Here is a 22,058-nt window from a genome sequence, read left to right as displayed (position 1 = left end):
GCGGAAAAGAGTGTAAGAAGGAACGCCTCGTGTTTTCGGCTTTGAAAAGCCTTATGCATCTAATCGGCTTCGATGCCTACCCTGCAATGAGGGCTACAGCAATATTCGAGATACCCCACTTTTAATATCTCTGTAGCGGGGGGCTACTGGAAGAGGCGGCATAACACTTTTGCTAATGATGCGCTGCCAACGGCGTTAGTGAATAGCAAGGCTGCACCGCCCGCATCTCGATGGAAGGTACAAGGTACTCCGGACCCGAGCTTTCCCGTCGATTTGCCGGCAAAGTGAGCAAAACTGCAATCACTCACCAACCCGAACTGCATCCCCACGAACACCCCGTCAATTGATCCACGTCACGATCAATTGGGTCTGCGTTGGCCAGAGGGCTTAGTTTGACTTTTCACACTTGCCAGAATGTTGTCAAGGGCTGCCCGACCGGCTCTGCGAGCTGCCGTTGCAGCTCCCCGGTGAGTTTTTCTTCCCTCCGACTAGCATCTATAAGAAATTTGTTGTAGCCGCGGGAGCCTCAAATGGCCTGCGATGCGAGATTTGCGATCCATGAGCGCCTCGACGACGGCCAGCGCCAGAGTTGGCCGAGAGCATATGGAATATACTCTACAGAGAAGACGGAGAAGAGATAAAATTACAAGCAGCGTATATTGGACTAACAATGAGTGCTCCAGAGCTGCCGCTGGCCCCAGCACTGCCGCCACCTATGCGACGCTCCGTGAGATCGAGACTCGTTTGAAGTCGATTCGAAACATCGAGAAGATCACCAACACCATGAAGGTCGTCGCCTCCACCAAGCTCACCCGTGCTACCCGCAGCATGAACGACTCCCGCAAGTACGGCGAGGCTTCCAACGAGGTCTTCAAGTCCGCCGAGACTACTGCCGCCGAGGCAGAGGAGAAGAAGTCACTCATTATTGTCTGCTCTTCCGACAAGGGTCTCTGCGGTGGTATTCACTCTGGTTTAAGCCGTACCATCCGCCGCCTGGCTGCCGAGGAGGCTCCTTTCGACCTGGTCATCATTGGCGAGAAGTGCAAGGCTCAGCTGTCGCGAACCAACGCCAAGGGCATCCAGCTCAACTTCGCCGGTATTGGCAAGGACATTCCCACCTTTGCCGATGCCCAGGCCATCGCCGACCAGATCGTCCTGCTGCCCACTGAGTACACGGATGTCAAGATCCTGTACAACAAGTTCATCAACGCCACCAGCTACGAGCCTACCTTCATTGAGGCATTTTCCGAGGAGGCCATTTCTCAGTCCCGTATGTCGCGCTCCTACCGCTTTTACGATTCTTTAAATGCATTATGAGGCTGACTGTCTACATAGCCAACATCTCCGCCTTTGAGGTTGAGGATGAGGCCCTTGGCAACCTGCGCGAGTACTCCCTTGCCAACTCCCTCTACTGGGCTTTGGCTGAGGGCCACGCCTGCGAGCAGTCTGCCCGACGAAACGCAATGGAGGTAAGTTTCCACTAACAAAAATTTCTTATTCTACACATTTTTTTTTTCAATGATGCTGATTATATCCCTCAGAACGCCTCCAAGAACGCTGGTGAGATGATTGGAAAGTACCAGATTCTGTACAACCGTACCCGACAGGCTGTCATTACCGGAGAGCTGGTCGAGATTATTACTGGTGCTATTGCCTCCGAAGAAATGTAAAGAAAGAAAAAATATAATTTTGATTTTTTTACATCTCTTTTTTGTCGGTAGAACGAAAGCAGAGAGCTGGCACGCCGGAAAAAGTGAAAAGAAGAAACACTACAACTGTGTAATAACAAAGCTAGAGGTTACCCAGCGCGGTGTCCCCAGTCAGTGTATCAAACCCACAAATAAAATTTCTTAGTAGATACCAGCTCGAACGGAAATTTTGCATCACGATGAAGAAATAAACAAATGAATGAATGATTGATCTCTATACTGTACTTGGCTCGGTATTGACGAGCTTGAGAATCGCCAATAATTTAATGAAGACGACTTTCAATTGATTAATATATATATCTCGTCCTATAGACATGTACTAAGTATGAATCCATCCTCAAGCAAGACTTTTATCAACGCCTTAACAAAATCCTGCGGGACCCAAGCATCCAAACACCAAGTATATAATGCCACAAAGGAGGAGACCAGTGGCCAATTTTATAATTCCACGTCGCTATCTCCGCCCTCTGCATAACTCACATTCCTCGCCCGCCGATGCTTCTGCATCATAGACGCATCCTCCGGCCCTTCCTCCGGACCCGGCAAGCTAGGATGCTCCTGTTCGTAGGCAGCTCGAAGCGCGATGGCCTGACGATCCCACTTCTCCGCCAGCTCAGTATACTCCTGCATCGCCTGTAGGTAAAGCTTCTTCTGCTCGGCGGCCTGTTCTTCATATGGTCTTCTTTCGTCCGGCGTGGCCTCTTTCCACATACGAGATGTCATTATGCGAACCTCGTTTGGTAGGGACCGTGTCTTGCCTGGCTTGCGGCTTTCTTCGCATTTCTTTTTGGCGGCTTCGAAATGAGCCTTGCTGAATAAGATGTAGGCACTACCGGACACCTTGTTCGGGCGCAATGGCCGGTCGCCAATCTTGGAGAGGACGTGCTCCCATACCTCTATCTCGTATGCTTCTAAGCGTGCCTGCCGGGGATCCTTGGCCGCCTCCTTACGTTTATGCAGCAAAAGTGAGTCCCTTGGGAGAACGAGAGGAGTCGGGACCTCGATGGGCCCAACCATTGCTTCCAAGACTTCGGATGCAGCACGCAGTCCTGACAAGTATGCGCCGTGAACGGTCGCTGGGTGCGTGCCGATGGTATGCTCGCCAGCGAAAAAAAGATTGCCGGCTGGTTGCGCCATGACATTGTAGTCTTCTGGCAGCATATCGGGGGCAGCCGAAGAGTAGCTGCCTCGGGCAAAACGATCAGAACCCCATCTCGTTACCACTGTTTCTGTGGGATAAGGAACGTCTTTGCCAAAGACGCTCCTCAGAATCTCGGTGGCTTCGGCGACGAGGCTATCATTGCTCGTATGCTCTGTATCAAAGCCAGCGTCTCCGGCCATAAGTGCGATTAGACAGGGTAGACCAGTTGTATTGGTGACATTGAACCACTGGAAGAAGCGTCCCCGGTTTGTGCTATAATCTTGTTGAGATGTGCTATGACGGTTGGTCGCATCTCGGAGTACACCAAAGATATGCCTGTCTGAATCCCAAAACACCTTGTCGTAAAGCAAGACAACTTTGTTGAGGATACCAAACCCTAGTCGACTAATTGCATCCGCCTTCTGCGAAGGCAGCGGAGGCTCGAAATTAATACTGCCTTGCTTGAGGACGCCAAGGGGTATGGTGCAGACGACGGCATCGGCCTCTACTTGTGTACCATCTTCGCTTTCAATGATTGCTACTCCATCAAATCCCTCGCCGTTGTAGGTAATTTTCTGCACTGGGAACTTGGTCATAATGTCGAGTGGCGATGGGCACTGGAGCAGGCCACGAGCGACACTCTGATACCCTCCGACAACCATGGTGTGGTTGCCCTCCCATTCGTTGCCGGCATCAATGTCCCATAGGCCGAGACTCAGCTTATGAAGATTTGTAGCGTTGCTATATTCTAGATTGGCAATGTGCCAATTTATCAGTCGATGGTCTTGTGCGTTTAGATCGACAATGCTCTTGTACTGGGTAATGGCGTGGTCCAAGACGGATCCTAATGTTGACCCTTGCAGAGTAGTGGCAGGTGTTAAATCGAGGTTGCCCTTCTCTGCCGCCCCCGGTCTGATGTTCCATCCCATCAGCCTTGCCTTTTCTGATGCCTTGATGGTTGCGGGAACTCCAGGCTCGTTATGTACTCGGCCCGTCAGCTTATCTGCGGAGACTGGGACCATGTTTACTGTCTCGGGTACGTTTTGTTGGGACACTGATGGAGCATCGGGAAGCGCAGCGGTGGCCTCTTCAGCCTGCATGATCGTCTTGGAGCCGTCTCCCAGGCTATCCCGACCATCATCGATCAGGTCACGGTGGCCCTCAATCAACTTGGATGGCTGGGACTTGAACTTGAACTCGCTGACGCGATCTAAACAATCATTGTAGAGCTTTTCAACCAGGAGATCCCTGATTGGGTCTACCGGTTTGCCATTGCTGTCGTAAATTGTAGTCTCAGCAGTAAGGGGATGATATGGTATGCCCAGCTGACCGCGGACAATCACGTTCAAGGGATTGCCGCGATCAAACCCCGTGATAATCATGCCGCCCATCTCGGCGGTATGTCTCTTTCCCTTGAATTCAATTTCGCTCTCGGCTGTTCTCGTTTTGAACTCTCGAGAATACACTCTTCCTCCAACACGACCTCTGCCTTCGAGAAGAATCACCTTGGGTGGCTCTTCACCTCTTGCGTAGAAGTGGCCAGCGTGCTGCTTAAAGAGACCATCTAGCTGCCTGGCGCAGGATAAACCTGAGATGCCTGCTCCGATTACAGCAACAGTCTTTCGCTTCTTTGTAGGGGGCTCGTTCCTGAACTCAGATTGGGGTTCAGGAAGCTGCACGCAGCCATAGTTTATGTATCCACGACGGATGAGCCAGTCGTAACACACGTTCGCAGCATCGAACCAGCGCGCATTAGCACATCCGACCGCCTCGTGCCGTGTTACACCGACCGATGGCTGCTTCATCCATATGCGCAGTATGCCGTTTCTGATATTCAGGTATGTCGTGACTTGAGAGTGGGATATGTGATGCCGCAGGAAATGATACTCTTCAGGATGGAGCGCGTACGGATTCAGCCGCGATGACTCGGCCGCAGCGATGCACTCGCTGGCATATTGATAGGATGGAATGTCTGTCGGGACAGATGCTTTCGGCCGAACGTTGAAGGTCAGACGCTCAATATCATGGCGGTGCGACGATGCCGAAAAACTTTGTGCCGCCCTAACAACCTGCGGGCGACTGGGTATTTCAGTCTCGACAGGTGTCGTAGCCTTACTAGAGACGATTGAAGGAGACGACGATGCGTCTGAAAGTTCTGTTAGGGAGGAATGCGAAGAAGAGAACGACTCAGCAATGGGGTCGTCTGTGGGTTCGAGTGGTAACGGGCTATCATCGCGGTGCTGATGCTTCTCATCGCTACCCAAAGATTGAAAATAATTAGAAAAAACCTTCAACAACCAAGTATAAACAAAAGGTAAGGGGGAAAAAAAGAAGAAAAAAATTTCCAACAATGTGAATTTTCCTTTTCTTTTCTTAGGGTGGCGGCGGTCATAGACTCACTCCGTGTCAAGATGCATGCCAGAAGAATCTTCTGGGTCATGGGTGGACAGGCTGCTGCTGCTCAAATCCATATCTTCCGTCCACACAACAATCTCGGGTGCGACCTCTGAAGACTCATCCGACGAGCCCTGCCCCGATACCTGGGGATAGCTAAGACTGCTGCTGGGCGACGCCGGTATCTGGTACTGGCTCTGGCTCTGGCACTGGCTCTGGGTGACAGACTCCGGCGCTAAGCTTGATATTGGCGACGAGGAGTCGACGTCTTGCGGGTGCGCAAAACTCGGCCCAATCGGCACTTGCTTTTCTAGACTGAGATGATTCTCGACAACAGTTGCCATGGCGAATGGCCTGACCAGGCACCTGCTCTGACAGCGATTGGGTAGGGTCGGTGTCGATATGTGAGAGGCTACGGATGTCGGGTTGGAGACGGGATCATCGACGACGACACTCGGCAGTATGACAGTCATACAGCATGACGCTGGGCAGACGCATCATATGATGAGGGAGCCTGCCATCAAAAATGTCTGTCTGGTCGGGTTGTCAGCCAAGAGACCCCCATTGCTCTCACTCGCGGTGTATATACCTATTTTGTAAGCGGAACAATAAGTCGTTTGGAGCTTCACTGGCTAAGGAGTGTATCTAAAGGAGTAGCGGCTACAAGGCTGTGGTGCAAGTCCAAAATGGGCCACTGTCATCGATTGTCGGACCATTGAAGGTTTTCAGGCTGGAATGAATCAAGTTCAAACGGCACAGCGGCCAGTATTTTACTCCAAGGAAGGGCCAATGAGCAGGAAATAATAGAGCCATCAGCTCATCGCGGCCCCTCAAGAACGCCGAGTTCATCGCATAGGCACGGGTCACGTGAGGCAAGCAATCCAATCGCGACGCTCCCTGGTGTGGGGCGCGCTCTAATGAACTAAGTCCGCCAGTATCTCGCGAGGAATCAACTTTCAGACCACTGATGCATCAGCGACGAGGCAGCTCGATTAAGATTCAAAAGGGAAGAAAGGAGAAGAAGAAGAAACGCAGTCATGCCAGGCCTTGACCAAGACGCTCTCACGCCCCACGAGAATAAACCCCCACCAACCAGTACGCCGTCAAACTCCAAAACATCGTATGCGACTTTGATAACCTTGAGCCTACGGGCTGTTGGGCAGCACCGCCTCCTTGCGCGCGAACGCTTCTTTCTCGATTGCAGCGTCCATCATCCGGTTTCCGCTAATTATAGAAGTCGCACAGATGACGATATTTCTCCGACCTGAAAAAAAGAATATTAGCCGTGAGCACTGGGTAGACGCCTACCACGCCTCGATATCGCTTACCTTCTTCTTGCTTCGCGATAAATCTCAACGCGGCAATCTCGGTAAATGTGACTCCTCCGATGAAGACCACAAAGACTGTCTGCTTTTGTCCGCTGCCGGACAAGAGGGCCCTTGCCTTGACCGCCTTGTCTTCGCCCTTCTGAAGCTCATAGAAAGTCTGCCCTCGAACATGCTTGACAGCTTCGTCGAATCCTTGCCATCCTTGCGTTCCTGCTCCAGGGGCTCCGCCACCAGAATTCGCTGAGACGTTGCCCTTCGTTATAGACAGCAGGTACTGTTTCTGAAGTATGCATTGTACAAGTCGGATCGAAAGAGGGGCATAGCCGCTGTACACGTATGCGATGTCGTTGGGATCGTCCTCTTGCACTTCATCGACAATCAGCCGTAGCTGCTTTCGTAGATACGTGTAGTTGGTTTTGTTTCCATCAGCACCAGAATTGCCTGCCATGGGGATCATACCCGCAAGCGGAGATGAGCGCGATAAGAATAGTTGCAGCTTCTCCAAGTTGTTGAGCGTGAGGAGGTGCTGATAGCCATACCCTTGAAGTATTAGGCGTTTGAACTGCTCCAGGTCCTTGGGCTTGATACCCCCAGATATGCACGAGTATATACAGAGCAGCCGAAGCGTCTCTCGTATGGGAGCGTCTCTGGCTATCAGCTCTTCAATGCCGTCGAATTGCGACGATGGATCGGCACCGGCAGCTAGATTCTGCTGGACCTCGAGAAGGCCCTTGAAAAGATCTGTCCGCGTGTGCTTGATGATTTCCTCGGCGAGACCGGTGTGTATCCTCGCGCTCTGATGTTCTTGTTGGTAGCCGGGTAGTTGGCCCACAAATTCCTTGAGCTCGGCGATCGTCTTGGTCTTATGCTTGCTCTCGTAATCAGTTTGGACCTTTTGTAGGCGTCTTGCGACCTTGTTGAGTAGCCCGCCCACGATGGCAAAATTTGCATTGCGTAGCTGCTCGTATAGTTTATCGCTGGAGTCGAGCTGGACCGTCCGTTTCCTGCTCTGCGTTGTGGCTGCGGAAGACTGCGCCGGTGCTCCCACAATGGTCGTGTCAACCTTGGCCTGGTTATTCTGAATTTCAAAGATCTCATCGATGAGGCCCTCATATGTTAGCTGCGTGAGCAACGGGGTGACAAAGTCGACTTCACGATCGATAATTATGACGCTCTCGTTGGTCGTGCTGGGTGTGAGTGCTGTCTTGACGTCGCTTCCATCCTCGCCCGCCAGCCGCTCTTGACGCATACGAACGAGGAGATCAGCCACGCGCTTCGCATTGTCGCCTTTGCCGATGATCCTTGGGAACAAGCCATGGTTCTGCTGCACCTCCATGAGCGCCTTGGCCATGAGAAAGTTTGGAGTAACATCTTTGGACAGGTAGAGGTCCTTGAAGGAATCCTCCAACTCAAGCGATAAGACGTCATCTTCAAGCGGGAAAAAGAGCAGTGGTAGCTCGGATATGTTGACATCGCCGAGAATGCCAGCTTCCTCGAGCAGTTGGTCGGACACAAGGGTGCGCCGGGGCACCCAGAATATGTGGAAATCATGAGTCGTCTGGCTTTCCCGCTGAATTCGTTTAATCTGAGCTGTAGAGGCACATGCGCGTCAGCTCACCCAACCTGGACAAGAACTACAGCGGGTAGCTAGTAGTTCTGATTTCGATTTCACGCAGACGATGGCAGCCATTCGATGTGGCCAGTGAGAGCTGGTCATCACACCATATCGCACCGCACCGCATCTGATCTGAACCGCAACCCGTATCTTACCTGCTATGGCCTCTGCATGTCGACCGCATTCCCCACGAGCCACAAAGACGACATTGCGCTGGCTCGCATCCACGTTGTTATTCTCGAGAATGAAGAACTTATCGACGCCATACTCTTGGAGCGTAGCAACCTTGACGATTGTGCCGATGGGGCCAACCAGGCTGCGGTCAAACACGAGGTTCTTCTTGCCGCGGACCTAAAGAAGCGTCAAGCTGTGTGTTTAGCAGCCGGGAAGGTCCCCAGACAGAGACAGTGAGCCTTACTTACACCCTCGAGCAGGTAGAGCAGGTCCTTGCGCGCTTTGCCCCGGATTTGCTCGGTGCTGAATTCCGCGCGCGGAGCCATGATTGCTGGCCGTGCAAGCGGGGAGCTCGTGGGGGTTTTTGGATGAGGCAGCTCGAGAGCTCTACTCTAGTGGCAGGTTGCACGAGATGGCGAGGTGTGGCTCAACTCGGCCCCTTGTCAGCGGGCGGTGAAGCGCCGGCGGGGGGCCCCGCAGCTTGCGGCTTTAGTGACTGTGGCCGCTACAAGTTAGCAGGTTGGTCGATGTGTGTAGAAGGCAGAGGCAGAGACCGAGCGACGACGTCATCTGTACCAACCCTTTGGGCACATGTCGGCAGATGGAGGCCCGTCATGCCATGATGAGAATTTTTCCCTTTCCGACCATCACAGAGGCAAAAGAAGAGGAAAAAGGACACTGGTGACAGCAGAGATGCAGTACAAATCCTTAAGCAGAGAAATCAATTCTAAAAACTCTGAGTACCTTATACGTAAATGCATCTTCTAGGTTGGGAAAACAAGGTTACATGCGCTTTCCTCTCCAACCGTTGCCCCAGTTGCGCCGTGCATGCGCCCGATGCCTTTTGCCGTCGATTTTGTGTGAGGAGGCGACGTGAGAATAAAAAAACACACCGCCCCGTGAAACTGCTGAAGGAAACCATAAAAGAAAAGGAAAAGGAAAAGATCGCTTAGCCTCGAGAATCAGCAGAAGAGAGCCTCAGATTGCCATAAAAATGCCTGTTCCTGTATCACATTTACGTGATTGTAAAACGCCGATGAGCCCTCGCGGCTACTGAAACAATGCAAGAATCCACCAAGAAAACCAAGAACTAAAAAAATAAAAGGCCACCCTTATAATCCATAAAGATAAGATCGTTACACGGTGTTGTCGTGGTATAAGAATTCTATGTCTCGGGGTCGCTGCTTGTTCCCGCGCACAAACTCTTCGTCGCCAGGTGGTCGCTCGTTCTTGTTGTTGCTCGTGAGCATGCTTTGTATGCTCATGCAGACGCTCTCCGCGCTTTGGACCGGGCTCCATCCTTGGTTCCCCAAAAGATCAAGACATATTATTCCGTTCGAGTAGATGTGTGGATGCATGGGCACTGGGCGGGCTGGTCCGTTTACAAAGGTGACCTCGGGGGGTTCTTGAAATGCCTGTTAGACGACCGATTCCATGGCAAGTAATGCGGGGAGCTGGCAGAACAGGATTACCTATAGGATAAGAATCGGAAAAGACGAATTTCAGCTGGTAGATGTTGCCGTTATATAGAGGGTTGTTATCCAAGACGCGAATATCAAAGAGCCATTCTTTCAAGTCGTTGCCGTCTACGAGCTCGATGCCAGGAGGCAGGCCGAACTTATCAATCTGCCCATGGTCAGCGCTTAAATCTTTGATACGAGCCTGGTACCGGCATGGGAGTGGGCGAGGGAGAAGACGAGGTAAGGATGTACCTTCTGACGCTCCTTGGCCACTCGTTTTGTTCGCATGCTCGTGGCCATTCTGTCTGTCGAGGGAGGATCCGTAGAGAGGCGCCAAGCAGAGCAGATAGCAATAACGAGTCGGTGTTTTGTTTGGGTCGAACAAGCAAGGCTTTCCAGAGGTATGGAGTAATATGTACTAAGAGGTCAAGTCGGAGCGGCAACCTGGCGGGCTGTTTTAAATGCGTCGGAGGGGTCCGAGGCAGCTCAAGTGTGGCGCTCGCGTAGGCGCAGCAGCTGTGGAATGGGAACAGTGAACCAACTGCCAAAGTTTAGCGCATGCAGCCTCTATGTGGCGGCCCGGGACTATTGAACCACCAGCGTCTGCAGTGAATGTTTTGCGACACGGATATTGAATCGAGTCAACTATTGCTTCATACAAGCAAAACAATTATCAGACTTCGCACGCAGCCATTCTGTGCCCAACCGCATAGGAGTCTTACCAAGGATGCTATTGTCCCCGTAGGACTCGAGGTCACCGGAGCAGCATAGTAAGCGCTTGTCGACGCATGCATCTTGTGCAGAGTGCAGGCCGACCAGTAGGACCGACTTTATATATATGCAAGATTTCGGGATGCCGTAAAGTATCGAATGAGATTTTGTATAAGGTAGATGCTGTACAGATAATACCTGCTTATTCATTTATATGCAGGCTTCATACAGCGCCGTTTTAACTATTCCTTTCCTAAACATTTCCAACAACGCCACGCATGCCTTTTCAGTTTCGAACACCAAGTCAAAGGGCTGCTCTGGTATTAATGATACCACATGGGCTTGATTTTCTAAACCTACCTAGGTATCACTAACCTTTGCCTAAAACCGCGGATCCAACTTTCATCCTCCTCGAAATCACTTGCCAGTCACCAGAATCAGGTTCAAGAATAAGCGTCTGCACCGACGCGAACCAATTCTTAACCACAACAATACGGTGCAAATTAACAAATACCAACTCTTGATTAGGCGTCAAGGCCGCCATGGGACGCCCATATGTCTCTGTCCATTCAGGCAGGAGGAAAAAATGGCGCTTCGCAACGCAAGTAGATGGAAAAGTCTTTAGATCCAGAGTACAAACCCAAGAGTTGTAATCCACAAAGATCAGCGTCGTCTGGAAGACGAAGAGGATATCTTTAAGGACGTTCGTTAGACGCTGTAAACCAGGATACGGTGTGATGGTGACAGGATCGTCGGAAGTGGCGAATTGGGACGAGTTCCAGCAACTTATTTTATTTCCCTCTAGAGGAAATACCAGGTTCTCTACGTAAATGCCGTTGCCTTGGAAATGAAGAGTATTTGTTGGCTGCGAAGAGGTAGCATCTCCTTGTCGTAGAATCTCCAGTTGTTGGCTTTTATCCGACTCGACATCGTCCCAATGGAGTAGGTGGACAGAATCATCTTCGAAAACTATAAACCGAGAGGAATCCGACGGGCAATTATGCGCGGCCCGTATTTTGGTCTTGTATTTTGGTACGTCCCTATAGGTGATCAACTTTCCGGAAGGCAGTTCTAGCATCGTGGAATTCATCGTTGTCATGATGAGTAGGCGGTCTTGAGCAGGGCTGACGAGCAACTGCTCAATCATATGACGGTCAAGGTCATAATGGGCTACCACGGTAGCCTTCGTCCACCGGCTTGGCGAGCGGCTTGACTCTAAGATCGTTACAAGGCCACGCCAGTTGCACTTGATTACCAAGTCTTCACTCTCTCGCTCAGCGACTGTAATTCTGCTTATCACTCTTGGGACTGGAGCTCGATGAATGATACTAATCACAGAGCCGTCAACGGTTGAGAATGTCCATATTTCTCCATGCTCATTCCCACATATAGCGGTGGTCCCATCCTGGGATAAAACCATAGCTGAGATCTCGCCTCGCGTCTCTGGTGTGGATGGCTGCTGTGAATCAAGCAACGAGGTATTGTTATACTTATTGACTGGCCGAGAATTGACGAATTTATAAAGAGACCGAGAAACATCCCAAATATGACATTCAGTGAGATGTATACTGGCAAATCGGAGTCCATCCTTGGCTGTAGAAATCCTGGATATGACTTTGTGGGGATAATTGGTGCGATATATAACACTGAGGTTAATCGAATCGATATCTAGGCCGAGCTCGTATACTTCTATAGTGTGCTTATGGGCTGCAGCGCTTTGTGTTCCCACGATCAAATGTCTGCCATTCGCGGACCAATTGAGGACATGCGCTGACACGTGCGGCAGCATCAGGATTCTTGACATTGTCCGAGTGTCAAATGCTGTCAAAGACCCGTTAACATGTGAAATGGCGAGAATATCGTGCCGGGGGTTGAATTCCATGGCCCTGATAATGCTGTCTTCATGCGCACAGCATGTTCCAAGCAAATCAGAGCCATCGATATCGAACAAGTAGACGTCTTTGGTATGAAATGACGCAGCCAGAATATTAGGAGAAGACTGGGAGAAGGCAACATGTTGAAGCCTATATTCTTCCCATGGCCAAGGTTTGGAGGCTGTGGAGGACGGTAACCACTTGCGAGATCTTGATTCGGAGGTCGAAAAGTTCCTATGGCGCACCGTCAATAAACCAAGTCTAGATAGCTTCAATACGCGCGAGTAAAATTCTCACCTTGAAATCACGCTGCCATCCTCTAGAACGATATGCAGGTCGTCACTTTCAAGATGAATTCTCTGGGGCGAAGAACACGCTATGCGGTGAAGTTCAGAGCCAGTCTTAACATCCCAAATCGACACCGTCCACCGTCCTAATGAAACAAGATGTATATCTTGATTGCTAAATTCCAACTGCGATGCTCTGGAATCTGGGTGTACGAGGCTAACATGAAGTTGCATGGAAGCAGAGTCGTATACGGCAATCTCGCCATCGTGCAGACCAATGGCGAAGTGTGCCTCTCCATAGCCAACAGAATGGACCTCTTGGTCTGTTGGAATTCGTAGAAGACGGTCGTCCCAAGTCGGATCCCGTGTCCCAGAAACAGATATAGTCGACGGGGGAAGAAGCGCGCTTTGAGAAATCACCGAGGATGTGGGACATAGCTGGGGGATGAGATCGTGGATGATAGAAGGGTCGAGAAGTAGCTGATCACGAAAGGTAAATACCACCCGAGATAGATCGATTATCCAGGATTTGAGTGCTCGGAATCTGTCTGGTATTAAATCATGCATTTCTTCGTTGATGTAGTGTGCTAGATCTATGGAGGTCCTTGGAATAACTGTAACGAGAGATTCCGAAGCAAGGTACTCTATCCAAAACAGGGTTTTAGTATTGAGAAAGCCAACGACTGACTTGAAGAGCTTGGGGCTATTGTTATCCGCCTCGAGTAGATGTTGCGAAAATGATGTCGCTGCATATTTGAGAAAGAATGCGGTTGCATTTTGGTGTGCACTGTTGACCCCCAGCTCTGAAGTTCCAGACGGATGCTGGAATTGAGCTTCCAGATATGAGATACATAGACCGGCAAAGCGACTATGGCCTTGGCAGCGTGGAATGGCTAATGGAGAGTCGAGACCTTCGCTGAGGAAAAAGTCTCTCGCTGTCTCGTGTACAATCTGAACTCTATTCCTGTGATTGATGGTGACAAACTGGCTACACGCGCGCATAATGACCTGGTCCATCTTGTGTAAGTTCTGACCGAGCTCGTACTGCATCGCGTGGCACAGTTCATCCAACGTCATTGGCCTGACTGCTAGGACGACGAAGAATAAGATGCTCTTTGCGACTTTAGCCCTTCGTCGTTCGTTTTGGATAGTGTGAAGGATTCTTTCATACATTTGATATAAATCGTAGGGGATGTCGTTTATAATTTCTTCGACGTCTTCGTCAGTAAAGGCAGTTTCGAGTTCTTGTAACACTAGACGAATCCACAGGAAGGAACCTGACGCCTTTTCAACAAGTTTTGGCTCAAGTCGGGTGATATCATGGAGAGATAGTAATTTTAAGCCTGTGTGGATAACTGCTTGTATATCCGCAGCTGTTCCAATTCTGTCAGCACGTCTTATTCAGGCATCAATCGAGATGCGAGGTATATGAGATACTGACCTGTGTCAGTTATGGAGAGATGGTAAGGAACAGCACGGGAGCCTATAGAACTAATGCCGCGTTCAATCTCTGGAGTATTCCTGCTAGTAACAAAGATTCGAATAGCATCGGGGATCTGTGATGCTAGTTTGAAAAAGGCCGAGACAGTTGCGCATTCATCCAGACCATCAATCAGCCAATAATGAGGTGACTTGAACCGAATTTGGAAGATACCATCGACAAACAGCTTCCGCCATATAGATTTTTCATCATGTAATTGCCAGGAAATAGAGTTATCTTGTAGCTTGAATATTCGCCGCCTCACTGCTGTATCATTCAATGCCATCTGGTAGGCCATATGAAGCAAGAAGGGTCCCAGCCCATTGCTGTTTGCCTGTCCCTTGCGAAAGAAGTAGTACTCGCAACAGGCATCTTTGGCTCTTGTAAAATCAACCACATGGCCGAATATGATTGATTTTCCAGCCCCTGGAGGCCCTGTCAGCCATAGGATTGGAGGTGTTGCTGATATCTCGGGCTGCTTGTGGAAATCCAGCCATTCCGCAAAGACGATATGCTCCGTAAACCAGACACATGATCCTGGCAATTTCGCGTTTTGGCAGTTAAATAAATCGTCTTGGTAAGAATCGTCGGTGTTCAAATATTGTTCGAGCCTAGCTCTTGATGCTGTAACGGAATAAGGCTCGTCTTTTCCGAGTTAGTGATGGATATGCGTTGCGATATTGGAACGGGTGTTGATGCAAATACCTTTTAGCTGGATCATATCCACAGCTCTACTTAGGGCATTTCGCACTTTTCTATAGTTTGGATCTTCTATGGCACCGAATTTACATATGTGGCGGTGGTCAGCGTCCAGAGGAAGTACTTCTTCATGGCTGTATCCAAGCGTAGCGGAGAATTTATCCACCAACACGATCGCAGGGCGCTCAGTTACTGGACGAGTCTCAAAGAAAGACCATATATGTAGATCTTCAGCATAAGGTTGAAATAGCGAATTGAGCTCAGTCAAATACGCCGAGTTTGCGGAGAGATCGTCAAGATAGGGTTTCGAAACACCCATGACCTGGAGAATGTTTCTGGCGACCTTGGCCAGATTGGATCCGCGATGAGGAGTGCCTAGGAAAATGATGGAATGAAACCGCGAGGCAATCTCGTCGTGGCCTTGCTTAGCTAGAACATACGCTGCCTTGGCGATGTTTCCGCCCATACTGTGTCCTATGAGAATGAAGTTGGTCTTGCTTCGCCTTATCGAAGGGTGATTCTTCATCTCTCCCAACAAATCCTGGCCAAAATCATGAATAGATAGAATGCTCAGATTTCGGTCTCGCCAATTTGCATCATAGCCAAACGAATGAATGCGTGCCGTCTTGAAGCTTGGATCATTGGGGAGCCAATCCCGTGGCCAGTAACTCTCAGCATCACGGGATCCTGACCAAGTCTTCTTGGAATCCCCTCCCAGTCCATGGACGAAGATGACATCTACCAGAGCAATCTCTCCGGGATCATACAACGTGTTTAGCCCCATTGGTCCTTTGGGCCTGGAAATGCTGACTGGGCGCTCATGTCTGCGTCCAAACTTGGCGAAGAGATGGGCACGGAACGAGCCAAGGGATGATCCGCGGGCTTGGTCTGTGTCTGCTGGAGGGTGTTTGGGCGCGGTTGTATCATGGTTAGCGAGGGTTTGATCGGATAAGCTTTGGCCACGCGAAGTAGACTTTGCTGTTGGCTCCAAGTTGGCTTTCGATTGGAGCGTTGGGTTTAGCTCAGTAGCTGTAGACTTCAATGCCAGCGCACTGGTAGTTGAATCGTTCTCCATGACTGGAGGTCGTTACTCGCCTGGATCTGTATTATTATTTCCACGAGAGCGAAGATTTGAATCTTGAAAACAACACTTTCCAGCCTAATGAGAGTCCTGCAAGCAAGTACGAATAAGCGACCAAGGGTCAACAACCAACAGTCGCTGGTATCACAGGCATCTCCACCTGGGCGGTTCTATGCGACGCGTGATGGGACGGACCATGGGGTGGTTCGTCAAATCCTGGCCTGACTACGCAATTGTTTATGAATTCTCCCCTTTATCTCTTTTGATCATAAAACCATTGGATTTGAAAGAAAAATGTTTTGATGCCAAGTACAGGTACATCTTGTACTGCCTTATAGAAGTACGCCTAATGTCAATGCTTAAGACGACTTATTGCGCCAGATACATACATGCATGTACCTAAATCTCAGCCCGGCGTCCTCAACTCAACAAGGTCATAATAATCGGCAGGCATATTAAATAATCAAGCATTCACATGGATCAAATGGTAACATACTTGCGCCTGTTTATACAAACCCATCAAATGCCGTCCAAGTCTGGAAAGAGATTCAATAAGCTCCGTCATCCGTCCACGCACGCGACCCGCTCTGAGGCCGCTCGTTATGGTGCTTGTTACCACATGCAGTATCAAATGTCCTCCTTGGCCCGACTGACTTGTAGGAACGGCCCGGTAATCAGCCTTGCAATAAGCCGTAGTGCGTTTGAGCCCTTGGATGAATCGGCAACTGCTTCTTGGCAACATATCGGAAAGGTGACGGAGGCCGCCTACTCGCCATGTTCTCGGGCGTGGGCCAATGTCTCAAATCCAACTGAGAGCCCAACGCATCTGTATTGGCATGTTTGCTGGTTGGCTGCTTGGGAACGGCCTTGTCCGGATGCTACCAGAACTGAGCCGCAGCCCAGCATTGTGGTCTTTGCTGTCTGGTTCGTGGTTCGTCTGAAGCACAGTGACGTTTACCGACAGCAGGGCGTTTTGTGGTGAAAACTCGGACCAGACGAGATGCCCGGCTTGCACAGCCACAAATCAGCCGTGCGACGAGAATTGCTGATGCCTTGCTACTGGCTAGAACTGCCGACCTGTGCCTGTATGTAAACAGGGTTCTTTTGAGTGGTAAGAGTAATGATGGGTAAGAGTACATGTCGTTTTGCGTGTGGGGGGGTCATCTAAGGAGCCCAATGTACATTTGATGCCTTCAAGTTGACAGTAGAATAGAGAAGGGCATATACTACCTACCTGTACGCAACCACCAGAGTACCTAAGCTACAACCAACTTATTTACTCGACTATATTTACATCACTTCAAGTATCTATTTAGTTCTAATCTATTCCAGTCATTATGCGCGCATATGACCATTTACTTCGAGTTTGTCCAGAGACTTTCCATTTCAACCTGGATGAGTAACGGTGAACTCGAAATAGAAGCAGCAAGGCGAGAGAGAGGCCTTCAATGCGTTAGGGGTGCCCCTCCAAGCCCTCCCTTTCAATATCCCCCCTCCATGTACCCACGGCCGTTATTTAGTATGTAAGGATACATGTACATGGCCAGTACTTGTTGGCCTCTGACAAGCACCGTCCACACCTTTGGTCGGCCCAGAGTCGCGATACCTGCAGGCCCTATCCACATGCAAATAGCCTTACTTGCTAGCAGCAGGCCATGGATCGTCCGCCCACCCTTTTTCCCTCCTGGCCTAATACCTCCATGTTATCCATATGTATCTCCACTATGCAATGCTAGTACGAGTACCTGTACATACATGTCCTAGTGCCCCTATGGCTGACAGCCCGGCTGGTGAGGGGCTAGCATGGGAACTTAGCAGGTATTTACTGTAGACGGTCGTATTTAATCTCAGCCGTCGCATGTAGCTCCTTCAGCTGCCTCTTGCTCTGCTCTGCTCTGCTGTCCTGTCCTGTGGCTGTCGTTTCCTGGCCGCTGCTTCTCTCCTGCTTCTCCCGGGCTGCCTCTTGGCCTGTTTAAATCACGTCCTCGCTGTATCTGCGCTTGTCAGTTGAAGCTGTGCTCGAATCGCAAACTTGGCTTGAATACCGCTCCTCGCATCCCAGAGATACCCCGCCAGACTTCAAGATGAGTTGTAAGTCGCGTTTCTTACACCGCCGCCTATGGAAAGAGACAATGATGTCTGCGAGGCCAGCAGATACATATTGGACTTCTGCCGCATTCGCTTCTCTCCCTAGGCCAAGTTCTGTTACATGCTGGTTGCTAACGAGTGCCGCCTCCGAATCTAGTCGCTGGCATGCTAAACCGCCTCCATGGCCAACCCGAGAGCTATGAGAAAAAGTACGATATATACCTGAGATAACCGACATGGAATGATCCAACGTTAACGGCTCGATGTTATAATACAGATCAAAGTACAAGTTCGGACGCACCCTTGGTGCTGGCACCTATGGTGTCGTTCGTGAAGCAGATGGCCCTACCGGCAAGGTGGCCGTCAAGATCATCCTGAAGAAGAATGTCAAAGGCAATGAGCAGATGGTCTACGACGAGCTTTCCATGCTGCAGCGACTAAAACATCCTCACATCGTCAAGTTTGTCGATTGGTTTGAGTCCAGAGTGTGTTGGTTCTACATACTTCGTGGGATATTTACAAAACCTGCTGACCACAGCTGCGCCTATAGGACAAGTTCTACATTGTCACTCAGTTGGCCACAGGAGGAGAGCTCTTTGATCGTATCTGCGACAGGGGCAAATTCACCGAGAAAGACGCCTCTCAAACAATCAAGCAAGTTCTCAACGCTGTTGACTACCTGCATAAGAATGATGTCGTTCACAGAGGTGCGAAATGTTCCTAGGCGTGACACAAAGCGAAGCTGACATGATGTGTGCAGATCTCAAGCCCGAGAACCTCATCTATGTGACTCCCGACGACGACTCCGACCTTGTGTTGGCCGATTTCGGTATTGCCAAGACCCTCGATAGCAAGGACGAGACACTTAAGACCATGGCCGGCTCTTTTGGCTACGCAGCTCCCGAAGTCATGGCCAAGCAAGGGCACGGAAAGCCAGTGGACATGTGGTCTATGGGTGTCATTACTTATACCCTGCTCTGTGGCTACTCTCCTTTCCGAAGTGAGAACCTGCAGGATCTTCTTGAAGAGTGCACCAGAGGAAATGTCATCTTCCATGAGAGATACTGGAAGGATGTCAGCTCCGATGCCAAGGATTTCATCAACTGTCTCCTTGTCCCAGAACCCAACAAGAGATGGACCAGCGAGGTACCATGCCATTCCCCATTGCTACACACAAGACACGACAGATAGGCTAACAAAACCACAGCAAGCTTTGGGTCATATCTGGTTGAGTGGCCAGACCGCCAGCGACCACAACTTGTTGCCAGAAATCGAGGCCTTCCGAAGACGCTCCCGCCTCCGTCGCGCCATCGAAATTGTCAAGCTGCAAAACCGAATCAACAAACTCCGAGAGCACGAAGAAGACCCCGAGAACTCTGAGATGGGAGACGCATCAGCTGGTGATGATAAGAAGGATGGCGCACGATTGCATGCCCTTGGTCTCTTTGCTCTCAAGGATGTCAAGCAGAAACAGGAGACGTTGCAAATGGAGGAGGAAATGGGAAAGGAGGCGAAAAGACGTAGCTTTACCGAGAATTAAAAGTCTCGAAAGAGGAGGATTGCGTTCAGCAACTTTTTTTTTGCATATACTTTTGGTCTTTCCATTATCATTTGGGGTTACCCAAATATGAGATTTCCTGCTTGTTTTTTCTCTCTCTCGCCAGTAACTAATTATTGAATGATGCTTTCAACAACACAGAAATATCAATCATCATAGTTGCAAATTACGTTGAGGCAATCGAGGAATTTTTTTTTTGGCAATTTCCTCAATACTCAATAGCATGCATGCTTCTTGAAGTAATTCTTTGTCCTTTTATTCTATCCTGTCCAATGTAGATATCTATCCAGTTTCTCCGTGAGTCCTGTCATAGCGAGCACACATGGCTCACTTTCCAATATCTATCCATGCCCTTCGCCGCAGCTCCAAAAGCACTAATAAACATCAAAAACCCAGATAGCTCAAAGTGAAACAAGACCAAATGCAATCAAACAATACAAATGCAAAAAGTCCAATCAATAAACGACAACAGAACACCAGTATTTTAACTTTTTGCTTCGCTTTTACTTTTTACTTTTTTTCCTTTTCCTCATTTCTTGCCTTCAGACAATATCCGCCATGGCACTCTCCCGAAGGGCTTCATACCGTCGGAAGTCGAACCGCTGTCTCTTCCAGCCGTTGGCCTTGAGCCGCTCGATGCGCGTGCGCAGTTCTAGAGCGCGCATCTCCTCGCTGAGGATCTGGGCAGGCTTGGGATTCTCTGCAGCGGCAATGTCGCGCTCCAACCATTCCAGGTGAGAGGCGATTTGGCGCTGCAGGCTCGAGAGCACTGTGCAGTAGTGGTGGACAGAGCGGGCGTGGAGAAAGCTGTCTGCAGTGGTAGGGGTATCAAAATAGCTGTCGTCGTCGTCTGGGACAGCGCTGAACTCGGAGTTTGTGGGAGAAGGGAGTGGGAACTGTGGCCTTCCGGGGCCGAGCTGGACGGGCTGCGGGTAGAGGGCCGGAGGTTCAGGGCTGGGCTGGCGGAAACCCCAGTCGTCGTCGAAACCAAGGGTGGGAGAGTCTGGACGAACCAGGGGCTCATAGCTAGACTCGTAAGATGGCTCGCATGATGGCTCATAAGAGGGTACATCGCAGAAGGCGACGCGCTTCTTTGGCTTGGGCCGGCTGTTGCGGCCCTTCAGACAGCTATCCAGGGAGCTGATGGATAGTGAGGGAGAGGAGTTTCGTGTAGAGACTGTGGAGACCGAGGCGTCTGAACCAAAAGGAGTGTGAAGGCTGGACATTGGAGAGAGAGAGCGTGATGAGGGGCGTCGCTTAGCAGCCTCGTCCTCTTTGATGAGATCGGCGGCGACGCTATAGTGGTGGCGAGCTTGGTGGAGGAGCTTCGTCCTGTAAGGAGAGTTGTGCTGTAGGGAGCGCACTTGCATCTCGAGAGCAGAGGCGGCATAGAAGCGAATGTAGATGAGGCATGCCGTCTCTGGCTTGTTCTGGGAGGCTATCGTGTTAGTGAAACCGTAACAAGGGTCTTCCCTTGGGAATGTGCATTGTATCTTACCGAGTCTTGCATGTTATCGAGAAGCTCATTACATCGCATAGCGCATTGCCGATGTTTTCGATTGGCAAAGTCCCTCTTGACCTCAGCTAGAGCTTTCTTCCATTGTGCAGGCGTTGTGGGAGCTGGTTTGGGAATGACGAGAGGCTCAGGAATTACTCGTTCCCGTGTTGTTCGCCTACGCTCCATCTCATGCGTTCTTGGTCTGTACGGTGTTGGTTCCCATGATGTGTAGTCGGACTTATCGTCTGAGAAAGAGAATGTGATTTTTGAAGGTGAAATGAGCGTGCTCATGCGAAGGGGGATGAGACCCGGCATTGTGAAGGAGAGTTTGATTCTTGATGAAGATGATTTCGGCTTTTAGAACGAAGGTTTGCCGTATTGGGTGGACGAGGGGATGTATCGAGAGATCGGAAGTAGTACGTCAAAGAACAATGTCGTAGAAGCGTGGTCGAGATAGGAGAAGTGATGAATAGCCGGAACGTGTATGTATAAGACAACGAATAGCTTTGGAAGAGGAGATAGAGAGCGTGATAGTGGACGATGAAGAGTAGTATGTATTCACGTAAAAGAAACTACTCGGATGGGCTCGAGCCGCAGTGTGAGAGAATTAAGTAGGTATACTCGTTATGCTAATGAGAGGCAGGCAAGGGAAGAAAAGAGTGGCAGAATGCAAGACAGTAAGGATCGAAATTTGGTAGAAACACGATTTCAAAAACCGGTCCACCGAGGGAGGGAGAGACTGCAGGCAGGGCTTTTAAAGAAGGATTGGTTTGCACAACGAGCGTGGAAATGGCGATAACAGTCGAGTACGTGAAGGAGGGTAAAGAAAAAGAAAAAAAAGAGAGAGGGAAAAAAAAGCTCGGGCGCATCTGAGACTGGCAGATGCAACACAGACTCCAGCCGGCATCCCGGGGGTCTCAGAGGGGTTCAGAGTCCCGCCACCACGGGAAAGGCTCTTTTC

At 50.2% G+C, this 22,058-nt stretch overlaps 7 protein-coding genes across 7 annotated transcripts; 2 read left to right on the top strand and 5 right to left on the bottom strand.

The window, feature by feature from the left end:
- Nucleotides 1-414: 414 nt before the first annotated feature.
- Triagg1_1214 (uncharacterized protein) lies at nucleotides 415-1,670 on the top strand (the record flags this gene model as incomplete). Its single annotated transcript, XM_062895260.1, has 4 exons — nucleotides 415-467; nucleotides 684-1,270; nucleotides 1,336-1,469; nucleotides 1,542-1,670. 4 exons carry the CDS (start codon nucleotides 415-417, stop codon nucleotides 1,668-1,670), a joined length of 903 nt encoding a protein of 300 aa, XP_062759553.1.
- Nucleotides 1,671-2,147: 477 nt separating this feature from the next.
- Nucleotides 2,148-5,588, bottom strand: Triagg1_1213 (transcriptional regulator family: HMG; the record flags this gene model as incomplete). Its single annotated transcript, XM_062895259.1, has 2 exons — nucleotides 2,148-5,106; nucleotides 5,251-5,588. 2 exons carry the CDS (start codon nucleotides 5,586-5,588, stop codon nucleotides 2,148-2,150), a joined length of 3,297 nt encoding a protein of 1,098 aa, XP_062759552.1.
- An 801-nt stretch (nucleotides 5,589-6,389) lies between these two features.
- Nucleotides 6,390-8,687, bottom strand: Triagg1_1212 (uncharacterized protein; the record flags this gene model as incomplete). The annotated part of the gene is made up of 5 exons (XM_062895258.1): nucleotides 6,390-6,508; nucleotides 6,573-8,134; nucleotides 8,191-8,206; nucleotides 8,343-8,538; nucleotides 8,610-8,687. 5 exons carry the CDS (start codon nucleotides 8,685-8,687, stop codon nucleotides 6,390-6,392), a joined length of 1,971 nt encoding a protein of 656 aa, XP_062759551.1.
- An 810-nt stretch (nucleotides 8,688-9,497) lies between these two features.
- On the bottom strand, nucleotides 9,498-10,121 carry Triagg1_1211 (uncharacterized protein; the record flags this gene model as incomplete). Its single annotated transcript, XM_062895257.1, has 3 exons — nucleotides 9,498-9,766; nucleotides 9,834-9,987; nucleotides 10,074-10,121. 3 exons carry the CDS (start codon nucleotides 10,119-10,121, stop codon nucleotides 9,498-9,500), a joined length of 471 nt encoding a protein of 156 aa, XP_062759550.1.
- Nucleotides 10,122-10,902: 781 nt separating this feature from the next.
- On the bottom strand, nucleotides 10,903-15,947 carry Triagg1_1210 (uncharacterized protein; the record flags this gene model as incomplete). The annotated part of the gene is made up of 4 exons (XM_062895256.1): nucleotides 10,903-12,640; nucleotides 12,704-14,066; nucleotides 14,135-14,818; nucleotides 14,879-15,947. The coding sequence occupies 4 exons, from the start codon at nucleotides 15,945-15,947 to the stop codon at nucleotides 10,903-10,905; spliced, it is 4,854 nt and encodes a 1,617-aa protein (XP_062759549.1).
- Nucleotides 15,948-18,206: 2,259 nt separating this feature from the next.
- Nucleotides 18,207-19,581, top strand: Triagg1_1209 (uncharacterized protein; the record flags this gene model as incomplete). The annotated part of the gene is made up of 5 exons (XM_062895254.1): nucleotides 18,207-18,250; nucleotides 18,319-18,526; nucleotides 18,592-18,748; nucleotides 18,802-19,187; nucleotides 19,249-19,581. 5 exons carry the CDS (start codon nucleotides 18,207-18,209, stop codon nucleotides 19,579-19,581), a joined length of 1,128 nt encoding a protein of 375 aa, XP_062759548.1.
- A 560-nt stretch (nucleotides 19,582-20,141) lies between these two features.
- On the bottom strand, nucleotides 20,142-21,412 carry Triagg1_1208 (uncharacterized protein; the record flags this gene model as incomplete). Its single annotated transcript, XM_062895253.1, has 2 exons — nucleotides 20,142-21,029; nucleotides 21,098-21,412. The coding sequence occupies 2 exons, from the start codon at nucleotides 21,410-21,412 to the stop codon at nucleotides 20,142-20,144; spliced, it is 1,203 nt and encodes a 400-aa protein (XP_062759547.1).
- Nucleotides 21,413-22,058: the final 646 nt, after the last annotated feature.

The sequence above is a fragment of the Trichoderma aggressivum genome (assembly GCF_033847375.1).
Source record: "Trichoderma aggressivum f. europaeum strain CBS 100526 chromosome Unknown scaffold_003, whole genome shotgun sequence".
Classification (NCBI taxonomy): Eukaryota; Fungi; Ascomycota; class Sordariomycetes; order Hypocreales; family Hypocreaceae; genus Trichoderma; species Trichoderma aggressivum.
The sequence above is the reverse complement of the archived record's forward strand: the minus strand, read 5'-3'. Positions and strand labels throughout refer to the sequence as shown.